The sequence below is a fragment of the Agelaius phoeniceus genome, chromosome Z (assembly GCF_051311805.1).
Source record: "Agelaius phoeniceus isolate bAgePho1 chromosome Z, bAgePho1.hap1, whole genome shotgun sequence".
In the NCBI taxonomy this organism is placed as follows: Eukaryota; Metazoa; Chordata; class Aves; order Passeriformes; family Icteridae; genus Agelaius; species Agelaius phoeniceus.
Genome location: NC_135303.1, coordinates 86903791 through 86922781, shown reverse-complemented (window position 1 = coordinate 86922781; position 18991 = coordinate 86903791). Strand labels below are relative to the sequence as shown.

General features: G+C 42.3%; 1 protein-coding gene across 16 annotated transcripts in view; it reads left to right on the top strand.

Annotated features, from left to right (window-relative positions):
* Positions 1 to 18991, top strand: part of CELF4 (CUGBP Elav-like family member 4) — a 713388-nt gene that overhangs the window by 666198 nt on the left and 28199 nt on the right. For all 16 annotated transcript variants that reach the window (XR_013180024.1, XR_013180022.1, XM_077171756.1 and 13 more), the window contains one exon: positions 8220 to 8386. Coding sequence is in view for 14 of the 16 variants with exons in the window: in XM_077171756.1 (XP_077027871.1) it covers positions 8220 to 8347 (128 nt within the window). In the remaining 2 variants the exon portion in view is untranslated. The remainder of the gene's footprint in view (positions 1 to 8219; positions 8387 to 18991) is intronic.

The window sequence follows — 18991 nt, the reverse complement described above, 5'->3', positions numbered from 1 at the left end:
GCACTGTGTTCTGACCTTTAGAGAAAGTTAATCATGCCATCTACTTTCACTCTTCATTTAATCTCCCCTTCCCATCTGTTCAGTCTCTCTCAGCTGGAAGCAAGATGAAGAACGAGTACCAGTCAGCCCTCTCAGTGGTCTGCAGCCCACACTTTGGGGCCATTTATTATAAGGCATTAACATCAATTGTCACCTGTATCATGACTGTTACCTCAATCTGTCTCAGATTAGTAAGCAAGAACTGATTCTCTAAATATCTGAACAAATGAACAACAGACAGAGAGACATGCAGTATCAGAAGAGACTGTTCTGATCCTTTGGACTGAAATCCGAAATAACATATGCCAGGTGCCTCAGCTCATGTGACAGGTTAAAACCTTCTGCTTGAGTTATAGCATCCCTTTTAGAAAATCTCTTAATCAAGGTTTCATGTGATAGGTGCTCCACCCCTATTGCTAAACAAGATGTTTTCCAAAATAGTTAATTACCTTCACCATTTCAAATATGCAGACTTGGTGTCTTATTTCCATTTTAAATTTGACAAATGCCTGCTTCCAGAGGGCACAGAAGAAATCATCAAGCTCTTCTTTTCCCCCCTTTTCTAAAAGAACCCCATGTTTTAGTAGGTATTATTTATAGGCTATGGCCAGAAGTAAGTTTAACTTTCTCTTCAATAAACTGTGGCCACTCTCATTACTCTTTCAGACCTATAATTACTCTTCTACTTCTGAAAAAGTATTTAAATTTATTTGTTTTCTAGAGCAATCACTAGAACTAAATGCAGAATTCCAGTAAAGATCTTTCCTGAGCCATATGCAGAGGTAACACTGCCTTGCTATTTCTAGAGGAAATACACTTCTTGCTATTTCTAGAGGACATTCAGCCAAGGTAGCTTCATCCCAAAACTATACTAAGTCTTGGGACTTTGAGAATTTTAACACAGTCCTGAGAGCTCATATATTTGGCTGTTGACACCCATCTTCTTCTTAAGAGGCACTGTTTTCTAATGAGGATTTCCTCTTTTTATGAGTGACCCACTTGCTTTTTCCTGGAGATACTTAATTTTGCATTTGATTGGATTAAAATGAACACCCTTTAACTGCGTCCAGCCTACGCAGTGACCCAGGTCACTTACTTCTGTCATTATTTCACCATTTTTGTATGATTGGCCAATTTAACCAGTAATTACTTCAAACGTCTTCCAAGTAATGCTAGAGAAATTGAATAGCACAGAGATTTCAGCACACCACTGAAGGAGCCTCCTAGAATCTCTGCAATTTTGTTTGTCACAACTGACAGATTCTTTCGTGGTCTCATTTCTGGGCTGATTTCATTTTCTGTAAAGAAATGCTGTCTGAAATACTCTAGCAAAGTTTAAATACACTTTATGATAACTTACTTTATTCACCGAACTTGCAATTTCGTGCAATCAGTTTCATTTGATAGATGTTATGTTCTGTGAAACCATGATGATTGGTACTAATTGTGTATCTTTAAATTCTTTGCCATATTATCTCATATCAAAATTTTCATAATTTTTCTGGCACTTATGAAAGTTTAACTAAGTTTATCAGGTCACCTAGTTTATACCCTTAAAAATTAATATTAGATTTTTTCTTTTCCTGGAACATTTTGAAGGTTTTCTAATTTTCCATAAATTTCTAAAATGAACATTAATGGTTCAGCAGATTTCTGAGCCAATTCCTTGAATATTCTGAGTTTCCAATTATCTCATCCCGCAGATGGGAAATATTTAATACTAGTTGTTTAGCACAGTCGCCTGTTACTGACTGTTCATACATTAAAAAAATAAATGGATGGATGGATGGAATGGATAGCTGGGTAGACAGATCTCTCTTGGACATGATTAAACAGCAGTGGAAGGTTAAATAATCCAAAAAGTCATCCAACCCTATTAGACACTGGAAAACAGCTGAAGTGCTATGCCCTTGCTCTGCAGACGCACTCCTTTATTGAGTATTCCAGTACCCATAAATCACCTTATAATACAATACCTTCCAAAGCACACATACATTATAGAGCTACTTACATACAGATTGTATCCTGAAATTCTTTACAGCACTAAAAAATTGCGAGGCAGCAGCTAGTACATTGTGTAAAGAACACAGCAAGGTAAAGACCTTGCAAAGCAATTAAAGGAAAACCTCCATTCTCTGATAAGACTAATAAACACGGAGAAAAAGAAGGTGAGGAGTCGTAGGAATTAAAGAGACTGAAGTAGCAGGGAAGGTCTGAGGAGCAGGTGGGCAGGTCCTCATGGGGGGAGAAGGACAGGAGCTACTCAACACCACCCTTCCCACAGGAAGGCTGCTTTGATGTGAGCACCTTACTGCTGCCTTCAAAGCAAAAAATGCCCCTTTTCATTGGTCAGTAACAAAATCAAGGAACCCATGAGCTGAGGGAACAGTTATATTAATAACCAATTGTATCAATAACTAATTCCTTAATTACTGACTCAGATTCCTGGAGGAAGGACAGGAGGGCAAGGTCTCTGGTCTAACCAATTACCAGCACTTTCTGCAGGTCCCTCCATTTTCGTATTCTCAGACACATGGTGTGACTCTTGGGGCTGTCCTGTATAAGGCCAGGATCTGGACTCCATGATCCTTGTGGGTCCCTTCCAGCTGAGGATATTCCATGATTCTCCTGCTCTAGTCTGGCCAAGCTTCCTTCCTACAGCCTAGGGGGAAGCACTGCAGACACAAGGGAAGCACAAGGCATGGATTTCTCCTTTGCTAGTGCCTAGGCCATGTGTGTGGCATTTCTCTTTCTCTCCCAGAGGCTGAGCAGCAGATCCTTGCTCTTCTGTTACTCTCATTTCCCTCTAGTAAAATGAATATGGGTTGAATGTCAAAAGGAAAAAGTTCAGAGATGCTCTCCTTAGCTAGTGACTTTCATATCTGAAGGAACAAGAAGCACCAGGAAAGATCCTTCATGGCAGTCAGAGAAATATTCTGATGGCCAGAACTAGTAAAAAAAAAATCTGGTCCAAAATGAGCTAATAAGCAGCAATTTCTACTTGCTTCTGTTGCAGTGTCTTGCAAAGTATATCTCTGAGATGGCAGCGAGTATCTGGAACATAGATAAAATATTCTTCTTTTTTTTTAAGTTTAAGTTTTAAGACAAGTTTAATAGTCATTTCTTTGAGGTCCCTCTTTTCCTTCCTATTGCCTGAAGGCAACCTAGTTACAGGAGTGGACCTGCTGCAGGACCAGCTGCCCACAGTTCAGGAGTCTGGATGAAAAGCTTGCATCTGGACCTCATTCGTGGTCTTGACTGATTTAAGGGAAGTTCAGCATAATTACCATGCAAGGGGTTCCATCCAGAGGGAAGCTCCTGCCCAAGAGAGACAACGTGTTATTCCAACCTGGTAACAGATCATCAAGAGGCTGTTTTGCACATTAACCACTAATTTGCTTGCTGGATGCAAAGCAACCCAGAAAACTCAGAAGGACCAATTAAGGATCCATGGAAACATAAGTATGTGCTCCTATTCAGGACTGTTCTTAGTGCACAAACTAATTCATGGACATGCAGAGAAAACGTAAACAAAAAGTTTATGGTTACAAAGCAGCCTTCAGATATACTCTGACATAGATTGTGAATTCCCTTCTTTATCATCCTGGCTGATTAAAAGAGAAAAACAGCCCTTAGGTAATATCTGTTACATAAAGCCATTGGTGATCATGCTGACCATGTAATGAGAAAGGCACAAAGCTCCCTCTCCACATCACACCACAAGAACTTTCTCTGGAAGAAAGGGGGAGAAAATAAAGCAATTCCAAAATTGTACCCCAGTTTCTGCCTATTAATAGTTAACACAGTCCTATAGGAAAAGAGCAAGCCATAAGAAGTAGTGGGCTCCAACAACAGTTCCTTTCCTGGAAGATGCTGTGCAGAATCAGAAAGATTAGATGCCCTCTGTTGCTGTCCTAGCAGCTTTCACCATTCTCTGCCGCTTTTGATAAATCATTTATTAGAACAGCGTTTTTACATAATCCCTGGGGGGGAAAAATGGGAAAAAGAAAAAAAAAAACACCAATAACCCCCCCATAAAGTAGATTTATCACAAAATGCTGTCCTCCTACCAACTGTCTTCAGACCAAAACATATATTTCTCTGATTATTAATTAACTGATGCACAGAAAGAGCTTCAAGCTTTTTAACCTCTCCCTTTCTCTTTTGTCCTTCAAGCATGTAGATGACAATGCAAGGGTGGTGTTCAAAACACAGAGAGCAATTGTAATACTGCCATCATGTTTTGAGCCCACAGGCTCAAATACTAAAGCCATTTACGAACTGAGTATTTAAGTTATTTCCCCAGTACATACATACTATTCCTAGTCATACATGTTCAAATCTCTCATAGCACCATGAATCCTGCTGACACAGATGAGGAGAAAGATTGTTGACTGCCAATACTGCATGTAACAACACAAAAAAGTCAAATCTGCCAGTAGGTATCTGACCTGAGAAGAGAAAGGAACTTGCTGTTGTTGGCCCAACATGCCTGTCTCTCTGCCTATCATTTATCCACTGTAAAGTCTCAAATCTCAGGATAAGCTTTCCTTCTCTTTGGAGTTCATCCAAATACCTTCCACAATATGAAACACAGCTACATATAAACAATAGGAAAGGGGGAGACTTGGATGCACCAGCAAGTTCTGAGCATATCAAGGCCCCTGAAAACCAAAACAGTGAAATGAAGCTAGAGTAATTAGCTGTTGTGTCCCTAGAATATGATCACAAAGAAAATACACAGTTATTGGCATTTGCCCATCTCTTTCCACAGGTTTCCAATCCCAGTTCCTCTACCCTCAGCATCCAGCCAGAGGAGATTTTTATATTGCATCACTGAATACCAGAGCAACTAAGGAGAAAAAAATCTGGTCCAAATCTGTAGGCAACTAATACCAGAATCAGAGTACAACTCCCAGGTTCATTATCTGGTCTAAATGAAATATAGTGAGCAAATGCACTTCTGATCTCTCTTATTAGTCCCATTTGTTAAAATGCTGTATTATTTACAGCTTTGCACAGAATGAGGAAGTGGGCTAAGAATTCCGTCTCAAAAGCAAAGTAATGATAAAAACTGGTATAGCTTCATGAGCTTATCTCACAGCAAGGTTTTTGCAGAGGCACAACTATATTAACACACCAGCACAAGGGCTTATCATCCCTCAGAGGTCTAGTCTTGGCAAAAGTAGAGAAATAATAATTTTCTGTCATAGTGGGCAGCATTTCTGGAGAGGTTTGGTTCAGCAATTAACATCACTCTGGGGAGTGACCCACCCAGGCATTTAGACAGTTAACATTCTACCCTGAAATATCACTCCTAACTTATGGAACCAGGTAGATCCCACAACAGAGGTTCCTTGATCTTAGCTGGGTGCCTGCCTTTACTGCAGCCAGCACTGCTCCCTGACCAGTGATTCATTTGAGCACAGCTAAGGGTGTCCCGATAGAAGAGGGAAATCCTGCCCTACCCTACACTGACTGCATTGGCAGGACCTCCACTGATTACTGTAGGGTCCTGCAGTGTCTTATTCACAAAAGGGTGGATGTGCAGGCACAATCTACATGTGCACATGTAGGCAGCAGGAGGGACATCCCTGTAGCAAGAGTAGAAACCAAAGTTCCCAGGCAAGGTATGTTCTCTAAAGGCATGAGCTAAACAGCCATCCAGCTGCAGCCAACTCAACTTTGATATTGGATTGCTGTGTGTATATCAGTAAAATAAACATACCTGGCACTTCTCCCTAGCACTGGGGACAGCTGGCACAAAATGGCCTACACCCAAATTATTAAATTCTCCCAATTTCCAGAACATCAAGGACACATCCAAGTTAACCACTGACCACAGCCTGTCTTCTGTACTAAAACTTACACTTTATCCAGGAATTGTTTGATGTTAAACATTAGTTAAAAAAAACCTCAGCACTACAGATTATTAGGCACCAGTTTCTCTGAACTTCCCTGGAACAGCTTTAGTCTACCGGTTTAGATGTAACTAATGTGTGTTGGCCAGGAATATCAGCAAACCAGATGTGATTTTTAAAAAGAAATGGGTTTCTTCACATCCTATATTCAAGGATATCATACCTTATATCATATAGACAACATATTTAAGGTTGAAGCTCAAGTAAAGCATCCCCAAGGGAGTTTCCAGAAGTATTTTAAGTCTGAACGCACTTGGGTGAAACAGGAAGTGTTTGGTTTATTCCATTGCTGGAATCATAGGACTTTGTGAATCATAGGACTTTGTTGATAGATTATTCAAGTAGTTAAATGTAAACTGGTAACATCACCAGGCATTTACTGCCTAAAAAGTGAGGGCAAGAGCAGATCCATTGCTATTGAATGAAACCACAGCTCATCACTCACTACAGCCCTCCAGTTTTCTTTGATAATTGCTGTGGGGCTTGGGAGTACTTTTTGTCTGTTTGTCTTCAGAGCTGCAGTGTTGGTACCTCCTCATCCAGGGGGTTGGCAGGAAAACTGTGAGGACAGCCAGTTTACTAGGAGCCTTGGCTTCAAGAGGGAAGGACAAAGAAGGTTCCCTGTTTATTCCATTGGCTCCCCTTTTAAAACCCCATGTGCCATACTCAGCAAACCTGTTGTCTCACTTTGAGAGACACAGACCATGGGTTTCATGGCCTGTCATGAGGTTACATTATTAGCCAAGGTCAGGGAGCACAGCTTAATGCAGGGGTGAGAAGGTGCCTTTGCATGCAGGGCTCTGTGTCCTTTTCAGATGCAAGGCACCCTCTGTCACCTGTGAGAATCACTTCAGAGCAGAACCAGACCAGGCAGGAGGGGCTGCAGAATGAATCCACAGCACAGCCCAAGGCTGTAAGCCAGGCCTGGTTCTGCTGTCAGGAGCAGGTGTATACCTGGCAGCAAACACTCAGCAATAGCTTTTTGAGGGGCTTGCAAAAACCGTCTCTTCATTTCAGCCTGTCTGTTGAGCAACACCAGGCTCCTAGGATTGATTTGTGCTGCCAGAGCCTTGCAGGGGTGGGTAAACAGATGGCTTTGTCTGGAGAGCAGGTTGGTCCAGGCTAGTCTCACCCAAGGTTTGTGCTCAGAAATGTTGTTGGCACACAGGGACATTTCTGGCAAGAGTAGCAGAGGCAATGCTTGTACAATGTGATGGCCCCCTGCCTCACTGATATCTCAGACTTGTGGTTGCTCCAGCTACAGCCATAAACAGCATGGGGAAACGAGGCCTTTTTTGGATCTAACATGAGAAAAAAATTAAAAATATAAATAAATTTTAGAAACAAAAACAGATAAAAAAGTAAAGTTACACCAAAAGCTCTCCCCAGAGCTGAATCTCTTAGTATGCATTAGCTGAGTGCATCCTGTGTGGTTGACCTATATAATTTCATCAGATTGTTAAAAAGCAAATGAAGACAAAGAATGTCTTAGGTGACCCATACATACAATATTCAGTCCCTACAGTTGTTTCTAGTGCTGGATGTGCTCCATGGTTGATTGGGAGATTTGCTGGCAAAATTTGAAATTCCATAGGAAAACCATGTTAGGAAAGCACTTGTGTTCATCTCTCAGCTGCAGAGTAACATGGAGTTTGCAGAAATTGCCAGTGATTAAAGCTCTTCATATTGCTTGGCTGGCCAGCAATCAAACCATTCATGCTGATTAATACAATAATGAAGAATTTATTAAATTCACATTTTATTTATATTGCCATAATAAGAAAGTAGCAGTAGGTGTGTCAGGTTCCCCTCATCATTAGTACTGACAGGCAAAGAAAAGGCTATGATGGCAAGTTAAGGAAGGTTTAGAGGATGACCCAAGTCCCAGTGGAGGGATATAGAGGAAGACAGAGTGCCTTGAGAGCATGTATTACATCTGCTGACTCCCAACTCAAAGGTGACCCAAATCTTGAGGCACCAACATTTGGATCCCTGTGCTGCACCTAGTCTAGTGTTCAGACTGGCACTCAGACCAGGCACTGTGTCCTGGGACACTGATCTGTAACAACCCCTCCTATCCTTTGTCCCACATTGGCAACCATCCTCTCCTCACTCTCCTGCCCACCCTCCTTCCTGCTCACTTCCCCCCTCTCAGTGCCCTCACCCCTTCCCCATGTTCATTCTCAGTGGTCGTTGCATGTACGTGCCTTGGCACCCTTCAGCTCATTAAGTCCCATGCCTTGCCTCGTGTTTTGACAGGTTTTGTGAGTTTTGACAATCCTGCCAGTGCCCAAGCTGCTATCCAGGCCATGAATGGATTCCAGATTGGCATGAAGAGGCTGAAGGTGCAGCTGAAGAGGCCAAAGGATGCTAATCGTCCCTACTGAAGGGTTGTGGGAACCACTGGATACAAAGCACTAGCACAGGTAACTGCATGGGGAAGGGGGCGTCAGCTACACCTGTAGCGTCTCTCTGTGTTGTAGACTCTTGAGGAGATTCAGCTCTGTGACTCTCTATCTTCTGCCTTTTTGACTCTGGCTAGAGCCACTCTGCTCAGACACGCACCTGCGCATAAACCAGGAACTGTTTGTGTGTGTGTGTCTCTTTAGAAAAAGAGGTGGAAGGATGCTTAACAAGGGATAAGACAAGTTCCTCATCCCAGGGGCATCCTGCATCTCTAGAAAGTGTTTCTGGTCACTAGAGGAGAGTCAGCAGCTGTCCTGATTTCCCCTGCTCAGTGAAAGAGAGCATTTCTGGTGCTTGAAGACAATCTGCAATTGAGAGGTGGGACTGGGCTGCGGTTTAATCCCAGGTGACTGGACTGGGACAGTGTCTGTCTCAATAGCTCTGTGTTGCAAACGTTTCAAAGCATTCTTCATTCTCCATGCAGTACAGTCTGTATCCAATTCCATCTCAGCATAATAACTTAATGTAAATATGTCTCCCTGACAACCAAACAACCCCTGATTTATTTCGTCACAAACCCAAGAAATTAATAGACGGATCCATGTTCACTTCTAGGTCAGTTGTTTTAAACTCCTGTGTGTAGATAAAACCCGACCAAAGCCAAGGGAGCTTAGCTGGAGTAAGGACCTGGGGTCTCATTTTCAGGCTCATGTGCCATGTATTGCTGGAAAGAAGCCAGCTCGATGTTTCAAGGGAACTTTTAATACATGTAACAACACCAAAAATATCAGAAGCCACAGCTTGTTTCATTGGAATCCAAACATATCACCAGTAACAAAAATGAAGATGTTTCCGAAAATGGAAATATTTTCCACCACTGGCTGGCTCTTACATTAGGTAATTCTTTGAGAAACAGAAATATAAACCCCTATGTGTTTGTTTACAGAGACAGGAAGTCCTCCTGTTGTTAAAACTGTTCCACACCAGAGATTCCCCAATAAACTCAGCACCTAGGGAGGCCCTAAGCAATTTGTACTCCTGAATTAGTGATAAAGAGATTGGTTAGGTGACCTTTCCATGTCATTTTAGCTGTAATGTCTAAGATTCTGTGATTTTTATTCAGGCCTCTTTTGATTTATCTAAGATAGGCAGGAAATCCCTATCTTCAACTTTCCCAAAGAAAAACAGAGTGTTTTAATTTTTCACTGGGATCCCAAATATCTTTGAAAAAACATATTTTTCCAGTCTTCAGGGCAGTATCCTTTCCAGTGAGAATTCAGGAATGGGATCAAAATATCTTTGAAAGAGGTGCTGCACTGAAGACAGCATAAAGGAGATTAAGAAACCTTTCAATAAACATATTAGGTGCATGTGCAGGAAACAGCCTCCATAGTTTAGAACCTCCTTTATATGTGACTAAATGAAGATAACCATCAATGCATTTTCCCCCTCCAAAAACCTCTTTTCTTTTCCTTGCTTATGAAAAGGCCTCTTGGAAGCTTGAAACCAAAACATGTTGCCATATCCAAATGCTTTTTGCTTCATCACACTGGCTTTTTTTTCTGCAGGCTTTGCTGGGGAGGGCGGGGGGTGCATGCGTGCAGCTGTGTGAAAGCAGGGGCTGCCTTTGTCAGGGAGGCTTTCTGTGACACCTGCACAGGGATCCAGGGACACAAAGGTGTCCCTGGGTAGGCACCAGGCTTTATGTCTCAGCATAGCTGTGCTGGCTGAGGATGTGCTCGTTTCTCATGGTGGTGTCAGAAGATGCAGGGCTGTGGATATCTGTGTTGTTCAAGATTCACCAGTATGAGTCTATGGTGGTTTTTATCATCATGGCTCGCCATGAAGGGCTCTGAGGTCTCAGCTTGTTTCCTACAGAATATTACTCACTAGTAGGACAAAGATTAGTTGCTTGGGTATTTTTTCTTCCCCCCCAAAAAAATTTAATTTAAATTATATAAAAAGGAATCAGCAGGTAAAAGAGTAATATAATTCCATATGTACCTCTTAAGCATTTTTTTTTCCTTTCCTTTGCTTCTACTAAGCAGAACAGTCTTGAAGAGTTGCCTCTAGGTAGGATGTCCTTTAGCCTTCCTGCCTTTTATTTCAGCTTTAGTACTCTGCTGTCCAGAAAAATCAGTTTTACCACCAGATCATTTCCACCCTTAGCTTAGAGAACCTTATTTAGAGACTTGTTTAGAGACCCTATCAAAATGTATCTCAGAGGTCCTTGTTCTCTTGCATACTCTCACCTTGTTGAGCCTGTTGTAGAAGCTGTACCCAACTTTTAGCAGAAAGGAATTCTCCAGGAAAAAAAAAAAGTTTTATACATGTGTTTTTCCCCCTGACAGAAGGAATTGAACAGGAGGGTATCTGGTCCCAGGAGGACACTGCAGGAGCATTCCCCAGGGGAGGATTTGGGTTAGCACAGGGAGAACCATGCTGCAATAGCCTGGAGAGGACACCTGGGGACAGCCAGGACACCCAGAAGGTCACATGGGCTTAAACCCAGGTCATTCTCTGGCTCCTCTTCCTCCCAGGGATGGGGAACACTGATCCCAGCACTCTAGAACAGGCAGGACTCTCAGTCAGGAGGGCCACAGGGCAGCTTTCCCACCAGGGCTGGGCAGGAGTGATCAGCAGAGGGCTAAGCCCCCAGGAATAAGCCTGACTCAGAGATGGGTCAGCTGTTCTTGGCTAACTCAGTATTATTGTACCTCCACTGCTGGCTCGATTTGCAACTTCCTTTAACTGATAGAAAGATGATAACTCCACTGTTTTTTATCTGTCTTTACTTTGGATGCAGCTCTTCAGGGTCTTTAATTCCAATTTGAAGCATGTGTATAATGGTATTGACACCAGAGTAATTACTCATGTGCTTCAAGAGGATGCTCAAGAAACTTTTTAATTGGGATTTTTCCAAGGAAGGGTTTTTTTCTATTGAATTGCTTTCAAAAAAATAAGAAGTTGCCGATGACAACAACAAAAAAAATCAGCACCCAGTTTGATATAATCCACCAGAGTGTTTTTTCCCTAACTGAGAAAGAAAGGGCCTCACTAAATTTTAATTCTGGACGCACTTTTTTTAAAAAAACGTATAAATCTCCCTTTTGGGACACAAGAAGTCGAGGCCACAGTGATTTGAAGTCCTTTGTTTTCTTTGCAAGCGCTCTGAACTTGCTGTCAAACACTGAAAGGGTTTCTGTGATGTGGCAGATAAGTCCAAAGCTGCAGCAAGCAAAGCCCTGAAGAATTTAGATGGCAAAATGGCTGCCCCGTTCTCTTTTTTCTTTATAATTAAAGAGGTGGCTGTAGGGGGGAAAAAAGGAGGGGAGAAATGATGGGCCGGGAGAAAACAAAAGAGAGGAGGATCATTTGGGGCAACTCTGCCAAAATCAGTATATTCTATTGCCAATCCCCTCTCAGGACTAGGAAGCAAGGACTCTTGAGACACTCCACGTGTCTTGCAGATAGAAAATGCGCAAAATTAAGAATTATTAAGAAATTATAAGATTACAAATAAGAAAAACCAACCTGAAGCCCTCATCTCCCTTAGGTCCCATTGCTAGGAGCCCTTCCACGCCCTGTGCTGTGCCTGGGGCTGTGTGTGAGCCCTGAGCCCCTCTGGGACAGGCAGGCACGGTGGGACAGCCCTGCCCAAAATCTGCACAGCTCACAGCCCCTCCAGAGCTCAGGGCTGAGCGCAGAGCAACCCAGCAGCACCCAGCTGACAGATCAATAAAAGGCACAGCACACAACAGCCCTGGAAATCCCATCCATTCCCCTTCTGTGGCTTCATTGCAGTGGCTGGTCACTGGCAAAGTGATGTTTTCCACCTCAGACAGACCTCTGCTGCTGAAGTTTTGTTTAAAGCTGAAGATGCAGGGACATTTGGGTGAGACTCACCCAGAGCACTGGCATGAAACTGAGTGAGGGGAAGGGAGTGTGAGCGAGACAAACTGAGTGAGGCGAAAGGGAAACAGAAAAGTGAAGGAAAAAATAGAAATAAGATCAACAGCAAGATTTTTTTTAGCTGTACTTCAGAGTAGTGACAAAACATTAAATGGATACACTGCCCAGGCAACCAGCTTCTATAAAACACCAGGGGAAATAACACAGGCCAAAGCTCAAATACAAAAATAAAAAAAAGATTTTTCAGGTCCTCCTTCACTGCTTTTTGAACATGGACTGATGTCTGGTTTATTGTAAAATGCTTGAAATACATGTTTTTGCAGCTGTCTGGAATAGGTGGTATTTTTACTCTGAGAATGGTGAGGGGTTTGGGGGTTTTTTTGTTTGTTTTTTAGTTTTTTGGGGTGGTTTTTTTGTTGTTTGTTTTTTAATTAGAGGGTATATTTTATCAAACTGGAAAACTTTGCATTTTTCTCTTTTTGATCCCTAATAAGAGAAAAAAATAAAAGCAACCCAAACTCCGTTTTAAAGTAAGATTACACTATCAGCCAAAAATAAAGCAAAATGCAAAATTCCAAATTGCCATCAACAAAAATATGTGAGAGGAAAACTTCTGTCTTCTCTTGTCATTTCAGATGGCTTCAATGCAAAGTCTAGTGAAAGTGTATTTTTTACTGAAATTTTTGTTGCTTATGCCTCCCAGATAGCTTTCTATTACTTCTAGTGAGAGGCTATTCTGCAGCTGCATTGATCTCACTGTTTTCTATTAGGCTATTCATCTTGAGATTCATTCCAAATACCCTTTTTCAAGATAAAATCCCATTTCTTGTAGTTATGCCTCCTACAATCATGCTAACCAGCTTCTCTTCCACCTGCACAGATTATTGTTGTTTCCCTCTTTTAGTCATCACTTAGATCGTTTAAGACTTGCTTACATTATGGAAATTTGCACTAGTATAATTGCATCAAAACAGTACTCCAGCACAAGCTTTAATATGAGTGAATAAAGAGAGAAAAAAAATCAGCACAGCTTAATTTTGGAAAGTCTGTTCAGGTACTGGAAAAACATCACCTCAGCCAATATTTTTTTCTGTTCTTTGGATTACTTTTGTTTTTCATTTCCACTGACACCTGTGATTAAATTAAGCATCACTCACTGTGTTTACAACCTAAACTTTGTGCTGTTGTGCTTGTACTGAGAGAATGGAAGTGAATTTTAGTGGGGGAGGCAAAAACAGGACTCCTGGAGGTGTTTGCAAGACTGACAAGGAAATCCTTTATTTTTCTGTCTGATCATTTTTAACCTGTCTGTCCATTTAAATTACTGATAACTTTATTATGGCAAAATTCTCATGTCTGTTCTAGAAACCACAGTTTCGATACCAGAGCATGCAAAATCCCATTTGCTAATTATTTTATTCTAAGATTGGCACACAATACAATGCACTGATGGAAAATGACAATAATTAATTACTGCATTTACTCCAAAATTACAATCACTAATTACTGCTCTGAGACTCAATTCCATTCAGCAATATTTGGAACTTGTTCTTCCTCAAAGCAGGGCAGCTTTTCAGGAGTATTGCTGTGTTTGCATCTAAATGAGTCCATGTAGGTCACTAACAGATCTGCACTATTTGTCATGGGAGTGATAGAGCAGCACAAGGCAATACCACAACACTTTCCCTCAGTTTGGAGCAGGAATTCTTCATTAAAACCCAAGTCCCTCCCCCCCTCGCCTTTTTTTTAATGTTAGAGAATGTAAATACTTCAGAATTAAATAATAGATATTAAAGCAGCCTCCTACTTCTCATCTCGCTGTGATACTCTTGGCCCCGGTGCTCTGAAGTAAACTTCTGGAGAATTGTGGGAACTTTTGCCAAAGATTCAGCCAGAAAATAGCTTTCTGAGTTTTTCCCCATATATACAACACTGTGAAAAGACCAGGAGCTTGTTATGATGGTGCCCTCTTCAAAGGCTTCCAACAGCAGAACCCCCAAAGCTCCAGGGTTGACTGGAAGGTGGTAATTTCACATTCAGCCACTTGACCAAGATTAGTGTGGGAGATCATGTGGACAATGTCACACAGATTACCTAAGTCTGATTTTAGAGCTTTTCTGGGCTCAGTGTAAGCTTCAGTTGCATCAGTTAAGGGGCAGCTGCAGTAACCTGGAAAGAGCAGCCTTTGAAGGCACATTTCTACCGGGTTGGTTCAGCACACAGATCTGCTGGGCCAGTGCATGAGGGACTGCAACTTGAAGAAAAAACAGAAAATATAAGAAAAGGAAAGAGTAGGCGTTTGAAACAGCATTGATTTGAAATGAGAGCCAAAGAGATGGAAAAACACAGGAGACATCCATAGCCAAATTTTTTTGTTCAAGCAGCAGCAGCAGCAAACACTGGCAGAATGAATCCTCTGCTAAATAAAATATGTACAAAATGATTGAGAGAAGGCGAAGACCCACAATGAAAGAGGATTGTGAAAATATGGGATGAGTCCTAGAAAACAAGCACAGTCATTTTTCTACAGGACCTTCCAATAAGTTACAAGTCAGCAAAATCCATTGATACTGGGACATTGACAGAGAGACCAGTACTCACTAGTGAGCAAACAGGAAACAGGCACATTATCAATTTGCGAATGCTGCTCAGGGAGAGAGCAAAGAAAGGTCTAGAACCGCAGAGATGTTCTTCTCAGATGGCCCCGTATTTGAAGGCAGGTGGAGCTGTCTTTGGTATGTTCAGTTAATACAAATATCAGCACCATTAACATGGTTTTTTGCCCAGGTAAAGACAATATGAACAGTAGTCAGGGCACAGACCTCTACGTCTAAGAAGAAGGTTAAAACCCTCTTCCAGGGAAACTGGAAATTCACAATGAAACCAGAGTTATGAGTTAGCCCCAACATGTACACAGGACTCAGGTCACTTGTGCAGCATTGATCAGTAAGCTGAAAATGATCCGATCTTTTTGTCACTGACCTTTGAGAGCTACTGCAGAACCATGAATTGAAGCTCTGTGGGATAGTGTTTGGCACTTGCACTGTAGAGATAAAGAAAAGGGAGGCTAAAAAACTCCATGAAATTTACTCTGCAGGGGAAAACTGCTACAGGAGTTGGCAAGAATCTTAATAAGGGGTTGCAGAGCACTCCATCAATGTGAGCACCTTAAATTGATGTCCTTATGGTTTGGAAGGCATATACAATCAGCTGCACTAGAACACTGTTTCTCGTTCCCACGGTTATACTCAGTGATATATCAAATGCAATAATTGCATATTTGAATAATTCATAGGTACGGTAACTTTGGCCAGATACAAGTGAATATCAAAACTCTGGTCTCTGAAGTGTTTGATTCAGCTGTAGCAGAGAATTGAAGGTTTACGGTACAAGCCTTGCTTCTCAGGTGTCTTTCATCCAGCCCTGTGACTGCAGTCAGGGGGAAAAAAAAAAAAAAAAAAGAGAGTTTTTATTTCAAACAGTTCATTTTTCCACTTAGCTGAGCTTCATCCAACCTTTTTGAAATATTGGGTAGAAGGCTGAGCTGGAGGGGAAAGGAGAACAGCAGTCAAGTCATTTCCCAAGCAAGAAGCAGAGTAAATGAAAACTCAGTGCTCTGTCTGGAAAAGTACTAACCACAGCCATGATGGGGCTAAGTTCTCAGGCAGCGTCAGTCACCAGCTCCTCTGAAGCCAGTGAAGTGACACTGATTTATGGCAGCCAAGGATTCAGGCCCACTATTCCTAAATGTTCTCCTGGCAGAGATGTTTCAATTATTTGCAATTCAGAGGGAGATGCAATGCCACCATTCTGGCTGCTCTGGTCTTCTTGGAGCACAGACACTAGGGAATGATCATGCCCACCTCCAAATATCACCATGGCTCATTTTAAAAATGCCTTTTTAGGATAATGACTTGCAAACAGAGGAAAATATCTTGTACCCATGGAAAGCTGCAGCTCCACACTCTAGTAATCCTCTTCAGAAAGCAGATTTCTCCCATTTATTGGAAGATACATTCTCCCTCCCCAGCTCTTCACATATCCCTTTTTCCTGTGTAAAACAGATCCAGCAGCTGGGCTGCCTAAAGCATCTATTCTAAGCAGAGCAATAACACTCTAAAATCCTCACAGTGACAAGATGCCTACCTTTGAAATTTCTGGCTCTGTGATGCCCAGTCCTTGATGCCAAAGATATCTTTTGGTTGATTTGGATGTGCTGTAGGCCACGGTTGTCATGGTAGACCCTTAAAAGCAGATTGTTCCAAAAGAAAATAGGTTTTCACTAGCTTGATTTCTAAGGATTTGGAAACAATTGGGCCATCAAATCCATGGGCTGTGCAGTCAGCCAAAAATTTGTCTTTGCTGGATAAGATTCTCTATTTTTCTCTACTTTTCTCTACTCTCTTGAAGCATCTCCACTCATGAGCAGAGGTTGCATTTCATTTGCTGTGATGTACGACAAGTGAATGCTTTCCATGCTCTTTATTTTCCTCTGTGCATTCTCCTTGCATGGTACATATTTCTCCATCATGGCAAGTTGGACACGGGGAAAGGAAACCAGACAGGCAGCCCAAAGCCAGCTGTAGGAAACTGGGCTCCTGTAAGTCAGTTTTAAGAGATTTGGTGCTTTCAGAGGGGGGTTTATTTGGGGAGTTTCTGTCTTCTGCTCAGGTTACAAGAGCATTGTTTAGTACAGAGCTTCTTACACAAATCCCAACAGGAATTCCTACAGGCCTTGTTCCCATTACCCATTAAGACCAATGTAATGCAATTTAGAGAAAGGTGTACAGATCCTCATCAGGAGTAAAGGAATAGCTCATACCTGGAGAAGTATTTCTACATTTAAACCTGAATGGAGGAATTCATGTCCTTTGATGGCTTTGTTGAAGAGCACGTGACGTGCTGTTAGTAATTAGGAAAGGCACACAGACTGGTGCCATGGTTGTCTCTGGGGTGTTTTCTCTTTCAGCACAGACCCACTTCCTGACAGTCTGACTTCTGGTGCTCACCAGGGATTCCTGGAAGTAACCCCAGGATACCGCTTAGGATTAAAATGCAAATAATTTCTTTCTTCAGAAATGCTCTAGAATAAATGAGTTGTCCTGAAGTTCACAGGTATCTGAAGAAGTGCTGGGCCTGTCCTTCATCTGGGGAAAGAAAGTAGGCTTTAAAGGAGTGATGATGATTTGTGCCAGCTAAAGGCTTGCTGTGGGATTTGGCCACTTCCACTCAGGGAGCAGAAATCTTCTGCTTTTTCTCTTCTAATCTTTCAAATTGCCTCTGTAATTTTTTCCCCAAGTTGTATGTGCTCAGTGTGTTCTGTCGATGTGAGAAGTGGTAATGTCACTCTGCTAGGAGTTTTATGGTTCACAGAAGGCAGGATTTGTATTGAGATAGACAGATAGATGGATGTCTGGTGCCTGCACACAATGTATTACAGAGATTGACCCAAAATTTTCAACACTAAAACCCAAACAATAGACTGAGGGAATCTCTGTCTGGGAGATTTCAGATGGATTTTATATCTTTTTTTTTTCCTGATTAATACAAGTCTTTAAAAGCATATCATCCCTGTCCCTTTGCCCAAATATTTGGAGAAGATCAGAGTAAAGAAGGATCAATAGCAAATAAGTAGTCTACATTTTCTCAGGTGTCAATGTAAAGGAGGTCAGACATGCCATACTGGGGAGGGAAGGGAAGGATGCACAGTTAGGAAAGTCTGGTGTGCATTCAGATAAGGAACATTCACTGGGATAAAGGAGCTGAATCCTGTTGCCCATGCAGCCAGTGAACCCAGGGAAGGGGACAGTGATGCTCATGTGGGCTCTCCCTGCACATGAGGGGGACGTGGAAAGGAACAGAAATTCTGGCTGATGGGAGCAGTAGGGACACCACCCTGCACGTGAGGGGGACATGGAAAGGAGCAGAAATGCTGGCTGAGGGGAGCAGTAGGGACACCATCCTGCACGTGAGGGGGACATGGAAAGGGGCAGAAATGCTGGCTGATGGGAGCAGTAGGGACACCATCCTGCCAAGCTGCCTGCGGAGCCTGGAGCTGCCTCCTAATGAAGGCGAGCGGCTGGTCACAACTGGAGGCGAGCTGTTCCCCATTTGTTTGTGCTCCTCGGAGTGGCAGGGATCCGCTCTCCATCAGAATAATCCAATTGAACAAAATGATTCATATTAGCAGGCACATCTGTCTGAGGCCAAAGCAGAACCCTGGTGTTAGTTTAATAAATGGCGTTCATTAAACTCAGCTGAAAATATAATCTGGAGAGACTGATGGGGTGAACAGAGCAAAGAATAAGCAAAAGGAGTTAGCAATTATCAGATGTCATTTGTTCTACTGGTACCACGGAATTGGAGCTTGTTTGCTGAAATCTTAATTTCATTTTGCTGAGGCAGAATCCATCAGAGAACCTTATGCTGCAGCTATGATTCCTGTTTGTCAGCCCTTGGTAGGGAATGTGGCATTTTTCTTTCCTCCTTTTCTACCAGGCAGAGCAGAGATCCCAGCAGAGAGCACAAGGACAGGGAAGACTTAGGGAGAGCAGCCTTTCCTTTGCCATGAGAAGACTGCTGAGTAAAATTCCCTGTGCTGCAATAGAGAGAACATGGGCAGTGCTCTGGGACAGGAATGTTGGGTATTTCCAATGCAGCAGAAGCCATAAATCTTCCCAGCTCCTCTGCCATTTCCCCTCCTTACCAAGACA